This window comes from Anomaloglossus baeobatrachus, chromosome 7 (genome assembly GCF_048569485.1).
Source record: "Anomaloglossus baeobatrachus isolate aAnoBae1 chromosome 7, aAnoBae1.hap1, whole genome shotgun sequence".
Classification (NCBI taxonomy): domain Eukaryota; kingdom Metazoa; phylum Chordata; class Amphibia; order Anura; family Aromobatidae; genus Anomaloglossus; species Anomaloglossus baeobatrachus.
Window position 1 is genome coordinate 285,611,486 of NC_134359.1, and position 18,103 is coordinate 285,629,588.

An 18,103-nucleotide genomic window follows, 5' to 3' on the forward strand; every position below is an offset into this window, starting at 1 on the left:
CACACAACAATGTCGGTTATAAATGACTTAGTGACTAAATGTAGAACTGGTGGAGGAAGGTTGAACTAGATGGACCTAGGTCTTTTTTCAACCTGAGTAACTATGTAACTATACTATGTAACTATGTCTGCATCATTAGAGGGCAGGATCTGCAGAGTCATTAGGAGGAGTGAGTTATAGAACAGGGTCAGCATCATTAGAGGGCAGGATCTGCAGAGTCATTAGGAGGAGTGAGTTATAGTACAGGGTCAGTATCATTAGAGGGTCATTACTAGATTTGAAGGTAACAACCATGCTAGTGTATTATGGGAAGCCTAGGTAATCACACTTTGCACACAATAGGGTCTTGTATACAGCTCCTCTGCCATTGCCTTGTCTCTATGGTAGTAATTGCACTCCATTCCTTTCTGGAGTGTATATTAGTCTACAACAAACCCTATTTTTTTGTAAATAAATAGCAACATTTTAGAAAAAAAACATGACATCTTCTACAGGCATATATAACAAATATCTGATAATAAAAGTAAATAATTAAATAAAGCATTCCCTTTAAATTAGGTCACTTACTGCTTGGGCTATTCTTAAGGATTCCTACGATCCACAAGGTAACGGAAGTTCTTGTATCGTCATCCATATAAGTAAATGCAAGGTCAAATCCTCCAACACTAGATGGGAAAGCAAAATATTTTTAATATAGACTATAATTCTCAGTATCGATTCTAAACTTTTTGGCACCTGGGGTTCAGAAAAGCATCTGGTCCCAATAGAGGTTATTCTTTGTAGAATGAATAGTTCTGCAATTTACCAATTGATTCTCAAAATGGCTGGCTGCCATCATTCAAGAGGATTTTTACTTGTTCTGCATAAAACAATCTGCTCTGGAATCAGGACTGTGTCTACTAATAAACTGTGTGTTTAAGACATAGTCAGAGACAGTTTTTTGATCCCTAGATATAAGGAATGATAGTTCTCTATTAAAGGGAATCTGACCGGTTCCCCATGTCCTCTAACCCACCAGTATTTCTATACCTGCCCTGCCGAACCATCCTTTTGTTGTGTTTTACGTCTAATCAGTCTTTATAAAGCCTGTTTTTAATATGCTAAATAGGCCTTTATGTATTTGAGGGGGCATATGTTTCCCCAGACGAGTTGTCCCTCTCAGCATGTTTTCATGCCCGTGGGCATGATAATGTTGTTTGAAACAGCCGACGTCATCACCAGTGCTCGGCAAATCTTCCGCATGTGCACAGATTTCTTCATCATTGTGCCTGGGTGTAGGTTGGTGTTCGGCTTCAGAGAGACACACTGCGCATGCCCGTAAGTGAAGAAGAAAGCTCCTAACTGACAGGCATGCACAATGCATTGCCCAAAGGCAAAGTTATGTTGTGAAGAAAGCCATACACATGCGTGTGACTTTCAGAGATCTGGCGATAATGCCGGCTTTTGCAAATCATGTTATCATGCACACAGTCTAGGGAAAGTAATGCCCCATGGACTAGTCAAAGAAGGGAATTTTGTTTACTTACCGTAAATTCCTTTTCTTCTAGCTCCAATTGGGAGACCCAGACAATCGGGTGTATAGCTATTGCCTCCGGAGGCCACACAAAGTATTACACTTAAAAGTGTAAGGCCCCTCCCCTTCTGGCTATACACCCCCAGTGGGATCACTGGCTCACCAGTTTTAGTGCCAAAGCAAGAAGGAGGAAAGCCAATAACTGGTTTAAAGACCAATTCAATCCGAGGAAACATCGGAGAACTGAACCATACCACATGAACAACATGTGTACCCGAAAAAAACAGAAAAACCCCGAGAAAACAGGGCGGGTGCTGGGTCTCCCAATTGGAGCTAGAAGAAAAGGAATTTACGGTAAGTAAACAAAATTCCCTTCTTCTTTTTCGCTCCTAATTGGGAGACCCAGACAATTGGGACGTCCAAAAGCAGTCCCTGGGTGGGTAAAAGAATACCTCGTGATAGGGCCGTCAAACAGCCCTTTCCTACAGGTGGGCAATCGCCGCCTGAAGGACTTATCTACCTAGGCTGGCGTCTGCCGAAGCGTAGGTATGCACCTGAAAATGCTTGGTAAAAGTATGCAGACTCAATCAGGTAGGTGCCTGACACACCTGCTGAGCCGTAGCCTGGTGCCGTAATGCCCAGGATGCACCCACGGCTCTGGTAGAATGGGCCTTCAGCCTTGAGAGAACCAGAAGCCCAGTAGAACTGTAGGTTTCAAGAATTGGTTCCTCGATCCCCCGAGCCAGGGTGGATTCAGAAGCTTGCGACTGTTTACGCCGACCAGCGACAAGGACAAAGAGTGCATCCGGGTGGCGCAGGAGCGCCATGCGGGAAGTAGAACCTGAGTGCTCTCACCAGAACCAACAGATGCAAATCCTTCTGAAATTGATGGACTGGACGAGGACACAAAGAAGGTGAGGTGATATCCTGATTGATATGAAAGTGGGATACCACCTTAGGGAGAAATTCCGGAATCGGACGCAGAACTACCCTGTCCTGGTGAAGGACCAGGAAGGGAGATTTGTATGAGAGCGTTGCTAGCTCGGAAACTCTCCTAAGAGACGAGACCGTTACTAGAAGGCCACTTCCCGAGAAAAGCGGGAAGGGAGACCTCTTTCAAAGGCTCGAAAGGCGGCATCTGGAGAGCAATTAGAACCTTGTTCAGATCCCAGGGCTCTAACGGCCGCTTGTACGGAGTGCTGAGACGACAAACTCCCCGTAGGAACGTGCGTACCTGAGGAAGTCGTTTCTGAAAAAATACAGATAGCGCTGAGACTTGTCCCTAAAGGGAACTGAGCGACAACCCTTTTTCCAACCTAGATTGCAGGAAGGAAGGAAACATAGACGATGCAACCGGCCAGGGAGAAACACCCTGCGCCGAGCACCGAGATAAGAATATCTTCCACGTCCTGTGGTCAATCTTGGCGGACGTTGGTATGCTAGCCTGTCTCATGGTGGCAACCACGTCCTGAGGTAATCCTGACGACACTAGGTTCCAGGACTCAATGCCACACCATCAGGTTGAGGGCCGTAGAATTCAAATGGAAGAATGGCCCTTGAGACAGCCAGTCTGATTGGTCTGGTAGTGCCCCCGGTTAGCCTACCGTGAGGCACCACAGAACCGGGAACCACAACATCCTCGGCCAATCTGTAGCGACGAGGATGGCGCGGCCGCAGTCGGTCCTGCTAGCGCAGCACTCTGGGCAACAATGCCAGAGGTGGCACATAAGGTAGCTGGAACTGCGACCAATGCTGAACTAAGGCGTCTGCCGCCAGAGCTCGATGATTGTGAAACCGTGCCATGAAGCTGGCACATTGTTGTTGTGCCGTGACGCCATTAGATCGACGTCCGGCCTCTGTCAGCGGCGCCAGATCTCCTGAAACCCGTCCGGGTGAAGAGACCATACCCTTTCGGCCACACCCCGGCGACTTAGGAAGTCAGCTTCCTAGTTTTCCACGCCTGGGATGTGAACTGTGGATATGGTGGATGCCGTGTCTTCCACCCACATCAGAACCTGCCGGACTTCCTGGAAGGCTTGCCGGTTGCGCGTTCTTCCTTGGTGGTTGATGTATGCCACCGCTGTGGAGTTGTCCGACTGAAGTCGGATGTGCTTGCTGTCCAGCTGCTGTTGGAAGGTTTGTAGGGCAAGATACACTGCTCTGTGTTCAAGAACATTGATCTGAAGGGTGGACTCTTGCTGAGTCCACGTACCCTGAGCGCTGTGGTGGAGAAAAACTGCTCCCCACCCTGATAGACTCGCGTCTGTCGTAACTATCGCCCAGGATGGGGATAGGAAGGACCTTCTTTTTGACCATGAGGTGGGAAGAAGCCACCACCGTAGAGATTCCTTGGCCGCCTGAGAAAGAAAGACGACTCTGTTGAGGGAGGTCGACTCCCCGTCCCATTGGCGGAGAATGTCACATTGTAGTGGACGCAGATGAAACTGCGCGAAAAGAACTGCCTCCATTGCTACCATCTTACGTAGGAAGTGCATGAGGCGTCTCAATGTGTGCGACTGGTTCTTAAAGAAGAGATTGCAGCCCGTAGTGAATGCTGTTTGTCTAGCGGAAGCTTCACTATCGCTGAGAGAGTATGAAACTCCATGCCTAGATATGTTAGCGATAGGGTCGGGGTCGGATCTGACTTCAAAAAGTTGATGATCCACCCAAAACTCTAGAGAGTCTCCAGCGCAACGTTCGGGCAGTGTCGGCATGTTTCCTAAGAGAGTGCCTTGACAAGTAGATCGTCTAAATATAGGATCACAGAGTGACCCTGAGAGTGCAGGACTGTGACTACTGCTGCCCTGACCTTGGCGAAGACCAGTGGGGCTGTCGCTAGCCGGAAGGTAGAGCTACGAACAGAAGGTGTTCGTCTGCTATAACGAAGCGTAGAAACGCTAGTGCTCTGGATCAATCGGCACGTGTGGATAAGCATCCTTGATGCCTAATGATGCTAGGAAATCTCCTTGGGACATTGAGGCGATGACATGGCGGAGGGATTCCATCCGGAACCGCCTGGTGTCCACGAGCTTGCTGAGCAGTTTTAGATCCAGAACGGGACGGAACGGCCCGTTCTTATAGGCACCGCAAATAATTTGGGGTAAAAACCGTGACCTTGTTCCTGAAGAGGAACGGGGGTCATCACTCTTTCTGCCTATAGAGTGCACCCTGTTTGCAGAAGAGCAGCGGCTCGGCCGGGAGGTGGAGAAGTTCTGAAGAATCGAGTTGGAGGACGAGAAGTGAGCTCTATCCTGTACCCGTGAGACAGAATGTCTCACACCCAACGGTCATTGACCTATGGCAGCTAAATATCGCCAAGGCGGGTGAGCCTGCTACCGACCGAGGATGCGGAGAGAGGAGGCCGCAAGTCATGAGGAAGCCGCCTTGGAAGCGGGTTTTCAGACTGTCTCTTTTTTGGGCGTGACTGAGCCCGCCAAGAATCTGAGCTCCTCTGATCCTTTTGAGTCCACATTGGACGAGGAAAAATGGGACCTGCCCGAGCCTCGAAAAGACCGAAACCACGACTGCCTCCTGCTCTGTTGGGGTTTGTTGTGTCCGGGCTGAGGAAAGGATGAATCCTTACCCCTGGACTGTTTAATGGTTACATCCAAACGCTCACCAAACAGTCGGTCAGCAGAAAAAGGCAACTGGTTAAGCAACCTTTTTTGGAAGCAGAATCTGCCTTCCATTCACTTAACGAGCAGACCAGGCTCTGCTTAAAAACACGGAGCAGCGTAGGCTACTGCCGTACGGTTCGCAGAGTCTAGGGCAACCTGAATCGCGTAAGAAACAAATGCAGACATTTGAGAGGTTAAGGATGCCACCTGCGGCACAGATGTACGTGTAACCGTGTCAATCTGTGTAAGACAAGCTGAAATAGCTTGGAGTGCCCCAAGGGTGAGAATGCTGGGGCCAACGGTGCGCCGACAGTCTCATAGATGGATTTAGACCAGAGATCCATCTGTCTGTCAGTGGCATCTTTAAGTGCAGCTCCATCTCCCACTGCAACTATGGATCTAGCTACAAGCCTGGAGATTGGAGGATGCCGCTTGGGACACTGGGTCCAGTCCTTGACCACGTCAGGGGGCAGGGATAACGTGTATCCTAAGCCGTTTGGAGAAGCGCATATCTGGATAAGTGTGGTGTTCCTGGACTGCCTCTCTGAAGGCAGAGTGGTCCAGAAAAATACGTGAAGCTGACTCCTCCACTGGAGGAGCTGGGTGAGAAATAACCCACATTCTATAGATGGACGCTATAAGATTATTCACTATGGCGTCACCATTAGGTGTATCCAGATTGAGAGCGGTCTCAGGATCAGAATCCTGAGCCGCTACTTCCGCCTCATTACACAGAGAGTCCTTCTGCTAGGACCCTGATGAAACCGAGGGCCGCTCATAGTGAGCCCGCTTAGGCTGTCTGGGACTGACGTCTGTGCAGAGCCGTGACTCTGGGATGCGTGTGACAATCCCGGAGCTGTTAGTTGTTCACACTGAGGGGGGCCATGGATCAATGATTCAACAGTGCCCATGTTGTGAGAGACATGTCCGGACTGCTAGGCTTCTAGTATCATAGCCATAGTCTCAGAAAATCTGTCAGTAAATACTGCAGACACCGTCCTCATCCTCTGGCCATTAGCAGAGACTCCGGCTGAGTTAGACATAATGGGGGTCTATGTAACCTGCCGGCCGTATAGCCGTACATGCTGTACCGGCTGCATAGAAAAACATGTGGTTCTGCACCTTTGTGTTACACAGAGAATATGCTGATAACTCCTCCGCACAATCCAGGAGGGTATATACAACGTGCGACCAAACAGTGCAATGTATATAGTACAAGCATATCTATAAGTGCACTTCTGCACTAGTGGGGTTAGCACCACAGGTGCTGCTTAACGCCTGTTGCAGCGATTGTGTGACTATCAGAATGCCAGGGTCTTCCACACTTGTCTCTGTATCGTACAGAAACTGACACTAATGGCTGCCGGCGTCCTTGTAGAGAAGGAAGCCGTGGGCGTGCCTGAGAAAGTGCGGGAATCCGGTTTCACAGTGCACACAGTGAGAGGGGTGGAGTATGCAAAACATACTCCAGCTCTCAGCGCTGCTGTGCTATGCAGCGTCACGCCCCTACCCTGACTGTCAGGCCTGTGGGCGGTAACGAAGGGAGACTAGGCCCAGAAGCCGGGGACTCGAGTTAATAAGCGCGGCCGGCATATCAGTGCTGGCCGGCGCGGAAGTCCCCGGCGCACCACAAATCCCAGCGGCGCCTTAAATAAAAGTGGCAGCGGCGGTTAGCGCAGTAGTCACCCAATACACTAACACACCCAGCAACGCTGTGGTGTGCGATGGCACTAGTGCGGACAGCGCCGCTGTCCCTGGCGCACTAACACACCCAGCAGTGCTGCCGTGTGTCTGCGCGGTCCCCACAGGGACACAGAGTACCTCCATGTAGCAGGGCCATGTCCCTGAAGATACTCCGCTCCATGTCCAGCAGATACCAGGGGCTGTGGATGGAGCACGGTCTCAGTGCCTGGAGACCGATAGAATCCCACTTCACCCAGAGCCCTGTAAAAAGGGATGGGGAAGGAAGCAGCATGTGGGCTCCAGCCTCCGTACCCGCAATGGGTACCTCAACCTTAACAAACACCTCCGACATGAAGTGGGGTGAGAAGGGAGCATGCTGGGAGCCCTGTATGGGCCCTCTTTTCTTCCATCCGACATAGTCAGCAGCTGCTGCTGACTAAACAGTGGAGCTATGCGTGGATGTGTTGCCTCCTTCGCACAAAGCACAAAACTGGTGAGCCAGTGATCCCACTGGGGGTGTATAGCCAGAAGGGGAGGGGCCTTACACTTTTAAGTGTAATACTTTGTGTGGCCTCCGGAGGCAATAGCTATACACCCGATTGTCTGGGTCTCCCAATTAGGAGCGAAAAAGAAAGCCTAATTAGCATATTAAAAACAGGGCTTATAATGACTTTTTTAAACATGAAGAGCTGGATATGCGGGTATTTAAATATACAAATACTAGTGGGTTGGAGGGCATGGGGGGAACCTGTCAAATTCCCTTTAAATGCCACCAACTGGAAATCTTGAAAAATTCTACACCTTAGCGTTATACAAAAAATTTCTTGAAAATGTATTACCGATTGGCACTTTACTAACCTTTACTCCTCTGAAATGGTCTTATCTTATCATTCTATAATGAGTTACCTTTTTTTCTCAAAAAAACTGACCTACTCTTGTTTGTGAGTTGATACACACGGCCCTTCTTGGGTGGTGCACAAGTAGGGTCCAAAACCGTCTCAAGTAGATGTAGAAACTTGGCACTCAAGAGTCAAGACCAATGTGAACAGTGGTTTTTATTGTGAAGAACTTGTATGACCAGCACAAGCACAGACGTTTCGGTCAAAAGACCTTCATCAGTGTGCATGCAGAGGGTCCTCAGTAAGTAAAGTAGCGTGGCGATCGGCATAGCTGGATATGACGCAGTGTCCGGGAGTGCCACATAGACGGTGGTGGACACCGCGTCATACCCAGCTACGCCACTCGGCATGCTACTATACTTTCTGAGGACCCTCTGCATGCACACTGATGAAGGTATTTTGACCAAAACATCTGTGCTTGTGCTGGTCCTACAAATTCTTCACAATAAAAACCACTATTCACGTTGATCTTGAGTGCCAAGTTTCTACATCAACTCTTGTTTGTTGCATGTGAGTTCTAACCACTTAAATGGAGCTGAACTGTATTACCAAGTGCAACCCAAGAGTTGTGCTGGTCTTGAAAAACAAAAGACCTTCTTTCAATTTGACAATGGTCCTTGAATATTGGCCTTTGCAATATTTCTGTTGTTTGGTCTATAACGTGAGGCTCAAAGTTACTGGGACCGATGTTATTCATTCATTGTGATTTCATACAACTTCCTCATATGTATTATATTTTTTGTGTTTCTCTTGGTCAAAAACTAAAAAGTAGAACATCAACCAAAAAGACTTAAACATACGTGGCCTCCTCGCGAAATATACTATTAGCTTAAGTACAAATTAGACCTGCTGTAGTTGACAAAATTATCAGACCGTTGATGTCAATTACAACTTGTTGCGTAAAACATTTTAACGTCAAGTCAGATGATACATACATGGAGCCCAAGTTGTTGCAGTCTGCCACCAAATTGTAGGACAGTACGGAAAGCTGGTCAGCGGTAATTGCAGACAGGGCAAAGGACAAATCATTGTACCAGGTGAACCAATCATTAGCAGTGAACTGGGAAAACCTTACTTCTAATATTGCCCAAACCCCTTGTAAGAACACCTTTCGGACATTGAAGTTGACAATATATTTGATATTAACCTGTGAAGAAAGAAAACAAGAATAACTGGTTGTAGAATGATATTTGAGAGGACCAAATGCGTCACAATCTCATGTTGGTATAATTCATTGTGTTGTACGGTAGATCGCCACTCACCCGAATTAGATAAGTCTTTAATTGTATCATGAATGATTGTAAGTATGAATATCCCCTCTTCTGCAGGACGGAGACAATAGCTGAAATACGTATATCAGAGTCTGTTGGAGATGTGGCAGTGAATATTGCAGTTGCTTCGATAAGATCCACAGTCTGAGTTATGGTGAGCTTTTCCATAGCTTCATACTAGGAAATAAAACAAAACACAAAAATGGTCAATGCATTTGACTTTTAGAAGGGTTTCTTGTGCAGATAACCTCTTTTGAGCTTCAGAAACACCTGGAAATCAGTCATTGCCCCCAAGGAAATTGCTAGCCTTAGGGGTACTTTGCACACTACGACATTGCAGGTGCGATGTCGGTGGGGTCATGTCGAAAGTGACGCACTTCCTGCGTCGCTCTCGACATCGTAGTGTGTAAATCCTAGATGATACGATTAACGAGCGCAAAAGCGTCGTAATCGTATCATTGGTGTAGCGTCGGCGAATTCCATAATTACGCTGACGCGACGGTCCGATGTTGTTCCTCGCTCCTGCGGCAACACATCGTTGTGTGTGAAGTCGCAGGAGCAAGGAACATCTCCTACCTGCGTCACCGCGGCTCCCATCGGCTATGCGGAATGAAGGAGGTGGGCGGGATGTTTGCCCCTCCGCTCCTATTGGCTACCAGCCGTGTGAAGTCGCAGTGACACCGCACAACCTGCCCCCTTAATAAGGAGGCAGTTCGCCGGCCAGAGCGACGTCACACGGCAGGTGAGTGCATGTGAAGCTGCCGTAGTGATAATATTCACTACGGCAGCTATCACAATGATATCGCAGCTGTGACGGGGGCGGGGACTATCGCGCTCGGCATCGCAAGCATCGGCTTGCGATGTCGCAGTGTGCAAAGTACCCCTTAGGGTTGTCCGACCTCTGCAATCAACTACCACATAGATGAGATAGCCCCGAAAACCTGTCACCACCACCATGAATTGCATGGCACTGCTGAAAGACCACTTTAGGTTTGGAGATGTTACTTCATTGGTAATATTTGTTCACTGCTATATAGACATCATACAGTACATTAATTTGGTCATGTTAATTGGCTGACATATGGCAATGTTATTTGGAAACCACACAGTATAGTGCTTAAGTAAGATACAACGTGATAGGGTCATATTAGATGCATATTGTATGACCATACACTGCACGAGAGTTGGGAACCAACAGAAAGTACAGAGCGTTATCAATCGTATTTTACTGTAAAGAGATTGGCTAAGCTTGACAAGAGTTAACACTTACTCCATCGAAGTTACTGTCCAACTTCATAATATCACTATATAAAAAGTCACTGGAGGACATTCCTAAGTTCAGCTGGTACCACTGTGAACTTGACAAACCGTATGTGCAAGCGGATCCTGCAGAAATAGGAAATCATGATTAAATACAAGATTTTTTTTAGCACTAGTACTTAACTTTATTTCCAGCTTTATAGTTTTTTTTAGACTTTCCCCTTTCCAGTCCATCCTTAATACTGGAGCCATGGTCACCTATCTGGCTTATCGTTACTTGGACGAGTCTGCACTGTGCCAGTCATTGCACTGGCTGCTCATACATTCGAGGATCCAATTTATATTGCCTGCTCTCACCCACAAAGCTCTTCACAACATGGCACCCCTTACCTCTTCACCCTCATCTCTGTTTGTCACCCTACCTGTTGTCTACGCTCTGCAAACGACTTTTGTCTACCATCCACGCTAATCTGAACCTGAACCTCCCACCTCTTGCTCCAAGACTTCTCCCGAGCTAGACCAATCCTCTGGAATGCTCTACCCCAAGAAACTAGGATGATCCACAACTTACACAGCATTAGACGCTCCTTAAAAACACATTTTTTTAGGGTGGCCTATCACCTTCCCTAATTGAAGTCAATTCTTATATATCCCCTCCACTATTTCTCAGAACATTAATTCTCCCTTAAACTCCACTGTGCCCAAAGCATTTAAAAGATTGGCTGATGACTGGTTAATGCAGCCTTTTATCTATCCCCCTATTTTTTGGAGATGGCTGGACCGTCATTGTAATTAAGCACTTACACCTTGTGTAACCTCCACCTCACTCCATTGTAGACTCTTACGAGCAGGGTTGTCTTTATTCTTGCTTTAAAGAGGACCAACCACCAGGATTTTCTTACGTAAACTAAAGACAGTGCTATACTGGTGCTATCATGCTTATTCTATACATATCTTTAGTTGTGAGATTGGATGTACAGTTTCTGTGAATACAGGCAAGTAAAGTTTGTGAAATGCACTGTTATTTGATTGACAGCAGCTACAGAATATCTAATAGGTTGCTCGGGTTTTGCTAGCTATTCCCGCCCCATGTCTGCCTTTCTGTTCTTCCTCCCCCCTGTCCTTCCTCCCTCCTTCCTCCCCCTATTCTTCCTCCCTCTCTCATTCCCCTGTAATAACAGAGACAGGGGGAGGAAGGACAGGCAACAGACAGGGGAGGAAATAACTAGCAAAATAAAACCCACCTATTAGATATTCTGTAGCTGCTATCAATCAAATAACAGTGCATTTCCCAAACTTTACTTGCCTGTATTTCAGAAACTATACCTCAGATCTCACAACAAAAGGCATGTATAGAATCAGCATGATAGTGCCAGTATAGCACTCGCTTTAGTTTATATAGGAAAATCCTGGTGATTTGGTCCTCTTTAATTATTACATCTTCTATAACTGTTACTTATGTCTGTTTGTGTATGAACCTCTGACTTTTAAAGCACCACAGAATATGTTGGCGCTATAGAAATAAGGATTATCATTATTATTATTATTATGAAGGAAAACAAAACATTGTCCAAGCTCAAACGTCTTCATCTTTCTTCTTCACGAAGGTAGTCCATATATAGGGGAAGCCTAGCCATCTCCGAAAGCTCAAACTTGTGCATAGCTTTCCATTCTAAAAAGCCCAGCAACCTTTGCAAATATTGGAGATATAAGCCAGCAACTTCCTAATCAATTTATTGGATGAAATAGTGCTTTAAAATGATTAAATAGAACTCATGCATCATAAAATGAGAAGGACTCCTGTTAGGATGTTGGGATGGAAGAAGGTCCATAACATTTTGTTAGAAGAAACCTCAACGATAGTTTAAATATACGGTGTTCCTCTGGCTAGTTGTAATAGGTAAATATTTATTTTTCCTAATTAGGCATCACATAGTTGTCAATGAAATCAATGAGCTGTTCTTCCAAACTACCGCATATGAAAACTTTATCTGCTCTTCTAAAGCGGGCTTTACACGCTGCGATATCGGTATCGATATCGCTAGCGTGCGACCCGCCCCCATCGTTTGTGCGAGACGGGCATGTCGCTGCCCATCTCGCACAAAATCACGCACCCCCGTCACACATACTTACCTGCCAAGCGACGTCGCTGTGACCGGCGAACCGCCTCCTTTCTAAGGGGCGGTCCGTTCGGCGTCACAGTGACGTCACTAAGCGGCCGCCCAATGAAAGCGGAGGGGCGGAGATGAGCGGGACGAACATCCCGCCCACCTCCTTTCTTCCATGTAAGGAGATGTTCCTCGTTCCTGCGGGGTCACACATAGCGATGTGTGCTGCCGCAGGAGCGACGAACTACATCGCCCAAATATCAGCAACGATAATTGGGATGAGGGAGGCATGTCACCGATGAGCGATTTTGAACGTTTTTGCGACGATTCAAAATCGCTCATAGAAGTCACACACAACGAGATCGCTAGCGCGGCCGGATGTGCGTCACAAATTCCGTGACCCCAACGAGATCGCTGTAGCGAAATCATAGCGTGTAAAGCCACCTTTAGTCGGAAAGACTCCCGAACAATATGGGTTTTTCTAAATCCAACGTGAGTTCTAGATTCTATACAAGAAAAAAAAAGATCCTTACCTGACTTTGCTGCTTCTGCTTGTAAGTAATTGCTTCTGTATTCATACAGTAATGATTGGAGATCTTCTGAGAAACTGGAATAGACTCCATCAATAGCTCCATAGCTGTAGGAAAACAGAATATAGCCAAAATGTAGTTAATACCATGAAGCACCAAGTAGGATTAAGAAGAGGAAAGTGTAGATTTCAGGTTTACTTACACGGCCTGGTATTCGGAGCAATCTCCAAAGACAAACAGAGCGAGGATAGAACGATCCATATATACAAAGAGGTAGCTGCATGTCGATTTGAAGAATGACGTTAGTTTTGGTCTACAAAGAGGATCATTGGAAGCGTAAAGCCTGGTGACTGCGGTGTACAGCAAGGAGTATGAGATCTGTTGGCCATAGTCCTTCGCTGGCAAGGTGCTTAGAAAATTGACTATGAAAGTATATTCTTTGGATTTCAGAAGTTGCAGAACAGGTGAAGCTGTGTCAAAGCTGCTGAAAATACTTGCAGCAACAACGTATTGGGCCAATTGGACGTCAGTTAAAGTGTCTATTGCTGAGCCCTGTTAAGTAAATCAGTCGAACCATTATGTTACATTAATATTTATTACCATTTACACAAGAAACAATTGTTTTCTTCGAATTTGCAGCTTACCAACGATGAAATGCCCCAATTTGCAGCCAATGCAGTAATGTCAACATCGGGCATAAAACTTCTGTAGTAGGCCTTGATAGAATCAGCTGTGTTTGCTTTCATGCAAGCTTAAAAGGCAGAAATAATAGGGTTAATAAAATCCAATTCTGATGGACACAATTGATATTTATTAGCGTGGGTAGGATTGGATACACCCACAAGGATCTCTGAGCCCCACCCATGCAGATACATTTCTTTTAAACTTACAATGTGTGCTGACAAAATTTGTGATAGCTGCTGCAATTTGATCCCGCATGTCTTGGTCAAAGGTAGAGTATGACAAATCAAAGCCAGCAACACTGTAAACAGGAAAGTCAAAGTTTAGCAAAACTTTTGAAATTTATGATAGAGGTTTCCATGTTATCAATACATAAATGGCTTAGTAAGCGCTCGCTTATAGTAGGATATGTCTCATGGGGTTGTCCACTCAACATTTACTCACTATACTTACATGATCTCAAAGCTGTCACATGAGATTGGCAAGGAAGTTATGCAGCTCAGAGTATCTTTGTCAATGGCAGAAAAATATAGGACTAATTTGTCTATCAAACATGTTGCTTGAGGATCTTCACTCAGTTTTGCAAAGACAGCGTTCAACAAGTACTTCTTATTTTCTTGTGACATGTTAGCAGAAGGAACCTGAAAGATGAAGATTCAAGCTTAATAAAAGAATATCTTGGGTTCACAGTTCTCAAATCCACCATTATGTGCTGAATCATTTTGGTTAATGTATCTGCATAGATGAACTTTGTTTTTCTGACTCAGGAAACTATATCGATTTTTATGGTCACCACTAGGGGGAGCTTACGCTATATGGATTTATACAGCTGTTAAGGGGGCCATTAATTTACAGTGATGCAATCTAATTGTGCATCTACCTTAACCCCGTCTGCATCCAAATCATGAGTCATTTGTTAGTAGCATGCATACTATTCTTCCATGCAGACCAGAGAAATGACATGGATCGGCATAGAAAATATGACTGGTTTAATTACGGAAGTTGACAAACATTTAAAGGAATAAGTTGGCTAGGAGCCATTAATACGTAACACGTCTCCTATTGGGCAATACCGTACAATAGCTTATTCTGTGATATACAATATACTGTAATGTACAATGCATTTCCTCATTTATATTAGGCTATGTCAGCATGATTCACTTGTCACATGAAAGTCCAGACTGTCTGTGAGTCTTATGATGTCTGAATGCAGATATAGGTGTGGTACACAGTTCAAGCATTTATCTTAAATCCTGTTTTTTTTGGATATCTTCATATAACTCTTAATACTCATAATAGTTCATAATCTTGTCCATAACACAGCCACCACTAGACAGAACTCACTATATATACATTTATACCGGGTCCAATTGGGGGCTCACTACTTTCAGATTTCTAAAGCTACCAGTAGAGAGAACTCACTTCATATGGATTTATACAGCCACCACTAGAGAGAACTTACTGTACATGAATTTATAATGCCACCACTAGGGGGAGTTCACTACCTATAGATTTATACAGCCACCACTAGAGGGATCTTTCTATATATGAATGTGAACAGCCACCACTAGGGGGAGCTAACTACCTATAGATTTATACAGCCAGCACTAGAGGGAGATCACTACATACAGATTTATACAGCCAGCACTAGAGGGATTTCTAAAGCTACCAGTAGAGAGAACTCACTACATATGGATTTATACAGCTACCACTAGAGGGAACTTACTGTACATGAATTTATAATGCCACCACTAGGGAGAACTCACTACCTATAGATTTATACAGCCAACACTAGAGGGAACTTACTGTACATGAATTTATAATGCCACCACTAGGGGGAGTTCACTACCTATAGATTTATACAGCCACCACTAGAGGGATCTTTCTATATATGAATGTGAACAGCCACCACTAGGGGGAGCTAACTACCTATAGATTTATACAGCCACCACTAGAGGGATTTCTAAAGCTACCAGTAGAGAGAACTCACTTCATATGGATTTATACAGTCACCACTAGAGGGAACTTACTGTACATGAATTTATAATGCCACCACTAGGGGGAACTCACTACCTATAGATTTATACAGCCAACACTAGAGGGAACTTGCTATATATGAATGTGAACAGCCACCACTAAGGGGAGCTAACTACCTATAGATTTATACAGCCACCACTAGAGGAAACTGATTATATATGAATGTGAACAGACACAAATAGTGGGCGTTAACTACATATGGATTTATACAGCCACCACTAGGGGGAGTTCACTACATACAGATTTATACAGCCACCACTAGAGGGAGCTCACTACATACATATTTATAAAGACAACACTAGGAGGAGCTCATAAAATACAGATTTTTACAGACACCACTAGGAGGCGCTCACTATATAAGGTTATGATTTTGTTTGAATTAATCCTAAATGGAACTTTAAAAAACTATGTTGGGAGCTCATTCTAGTAATGGCAAGCATTTGAAGCATTTAATCCCCCCATCCACTTAACAAGTGCCCCATAGCACTGTTGTGTCCTGTCTCTGAGCTAAGTACCCCACAGACAACATCTAACGTTATAATATCCAACCTAAGTTGCAGCCTGTCATTGTTTTATCACTTTCACCTTAGAGTGACATTTATAGACAATGTGAATTTTTAGAAATAGCTTTACATTTGCACTGTGGTATAGTGGTCAGGAAAAATGCAATTGCTAACATTCTAGATAGATGTTGCATCCTTACTGTAGGTATATGCACTTACTTTGCTATTGAATTTATCTAAGGCGCTACTAAGGGTTTGCGCACGAATTTGTGAGATGAACAGGTAGAATGCGACCTGTGAGGTGACAGCGTTGACAGAAACACAGCAGCTAAGGATTGTAGCAATGGTATCAGCTGAGAGGTCTGGAAGCTAAAGATAAGAAAATGAAAAAAAAATAATTTCATTCAATCTGTAAACAACCTTATATTCATGTACATAAGAGGTAGTATTATAGTAGTTATATACTTGTACATAGGGGGCAGTATTATAGTAGTTATATTCATGTACATAAGAGGTAGTATTATAGTAGTTATATTCTTGTACATGGGGCAGTATTATAATAGTTATATTCTTGTACATGGGGCAGTATTATAGCAGTTTTATTCCTGTACATAGGAGCAGTATTATAGTAGTTATATTCTTGTACATAGGGGGCAGTATTATAGCAGTTATATTCTTATATATAGGGGGCAGTATTATAGTAGTTATATTCCTGTACATAGGGGCAGTATTATAGTAGTTATATTCTTGTACATAGAAGCAGTATTATAGTAGTTATATTCCTGTACATAGGGGCAGTATTATAGTACTTATATTCTTGTACATAGGGAGCAGTATTATAGTAGTTATATTCTTGTACATAGGAGCAGTATTATAGTAGTTATATTCTTGTACATAGGGGCAGTATTATAGTAGTTATATTCTTGTACATAGCGGGCAGTATTATAGTAGTTATATTCTTGTACATAGGGGGCAGTATTATAATAGTTATATTCTTGTACATAGGAGCAGTATTATAGTAGTTATATTCTTGTACATAGAGAGCAGTATTATAGTAGTTATATTCTTGTACATAGGGGGCAGTATTATAGTAGTTATATCCTTGTACATAGGGGCAGTATTATAGTAGTTATATTCTTGTACATAGGGGCAGTATTATAGTAGTTATATTCTTGTACATAGGGGTAGTATTATAGTAGTTATATTCTTGTACATAGGGGCAGTATTATAGTAGTTATATCCTTGTACATAGGGGCAGTATTATAGTAGTTATATTCTTGTACATAGGGGCAGTAGTATAGTAGTTATATTCTTGTACATAGGGGCAGTATTATAGTAGTTATATTGTTGTACGTAGGAGTAGTTTTATAGTAGTTATATTCTTGTACATAGGAGCAGTATTATAGTAGTTATATTGTTGTACATAGGGGTAGTATTATAGTAGTTATATTCTTGTACATAGGGGTAGTATTATAGTAGTTATATTCTTGTACATAGGGGTAGTATTATAGTAGTTATATTCTTGTACATAGGGGCAGTATTATAGTAGTTATATTGTTGTACGTAGGAGTAGTTTTATAGTAGTTATATTCTTGTACATAGGAGCAGTATTATAGTAGTTATATTGTTGTACATAGGGGTAGTATTATAGTAGTTATATTCTTGTACATAGGGGTAGTATTATAGTAGTTATATTCTTGTACATAGGGGTAGTATTATAGTAGTTATATTCTTGTACATAGGGGCAGTATTATAGTAGTTATATTCTTGTACATAGGGGCAGTATTATAGTAGTTATATTCTTGTACATGGGGCAGTATTATAATAGTTATATTCTTGTACATAGGGGGCAGTATTATAGCAGTTATATTCCTGTACATAGGAGCAGTATTATAGTAGTTATATTCTTGTACATGGGGCAGTATTATAATAGTTATATTCTTGTACATAGGGGGCAGTATTATAGCAGTTATATTCCTGTACATAGGAGCAGTATTATAG

At 44.0% G+C, this 18,103-nt stretch overlaps 1 protein-coding gene across 1 annotated transcript in view; it reads right to left on the reverse strand.

The window, feature by feature from the left end:
- The window catches only part of LOC142245541 (uncharacterized), a 74,516-nt gene that overhangs the window by 47,918 nt on the left and 8,495 nt on the right, over positions 1-18,103 (reverse strand). Inside the window, exons 9-18 of the mRNA XM_075318321.1 lie at positions 16,322-16,471; positions 14,016-14,203; positions 13,772-13,863; positions 13,526-13,632; positions 13,084-13,433; positions 12,885-12,988; positions 10,254-10,369; positions 8,975-9,160; positions 8,648-8,859; positions 568-665 (exon numbers count right to left, since the gene is read on the reverse strand). Coding sequence (XP_075174436.1) covers positions 568-665; positions 8,648-8,859; positions 8,975-9,160; positions 10,254-10,369; positions 12,885-12,988; positions 13,084-13,433; positions 13,526-13,632; positions 13,772-13,863; positions 14,016-14,203; positions 16,322-16,471 — 1,603 coding nt within the window. The remainder of the gene's footprint in view (positions 1-567; positions 666-8,647; positions 8,860-8,974; positions 9,161-10,253; positions 10,370-12,884; positions 12,989-13,083; positions 13,434-13,525; positions 13,633-13,771; positions 13,864-14,015; positions 14,204-16,321; positions 16,472-18,103) is intronic.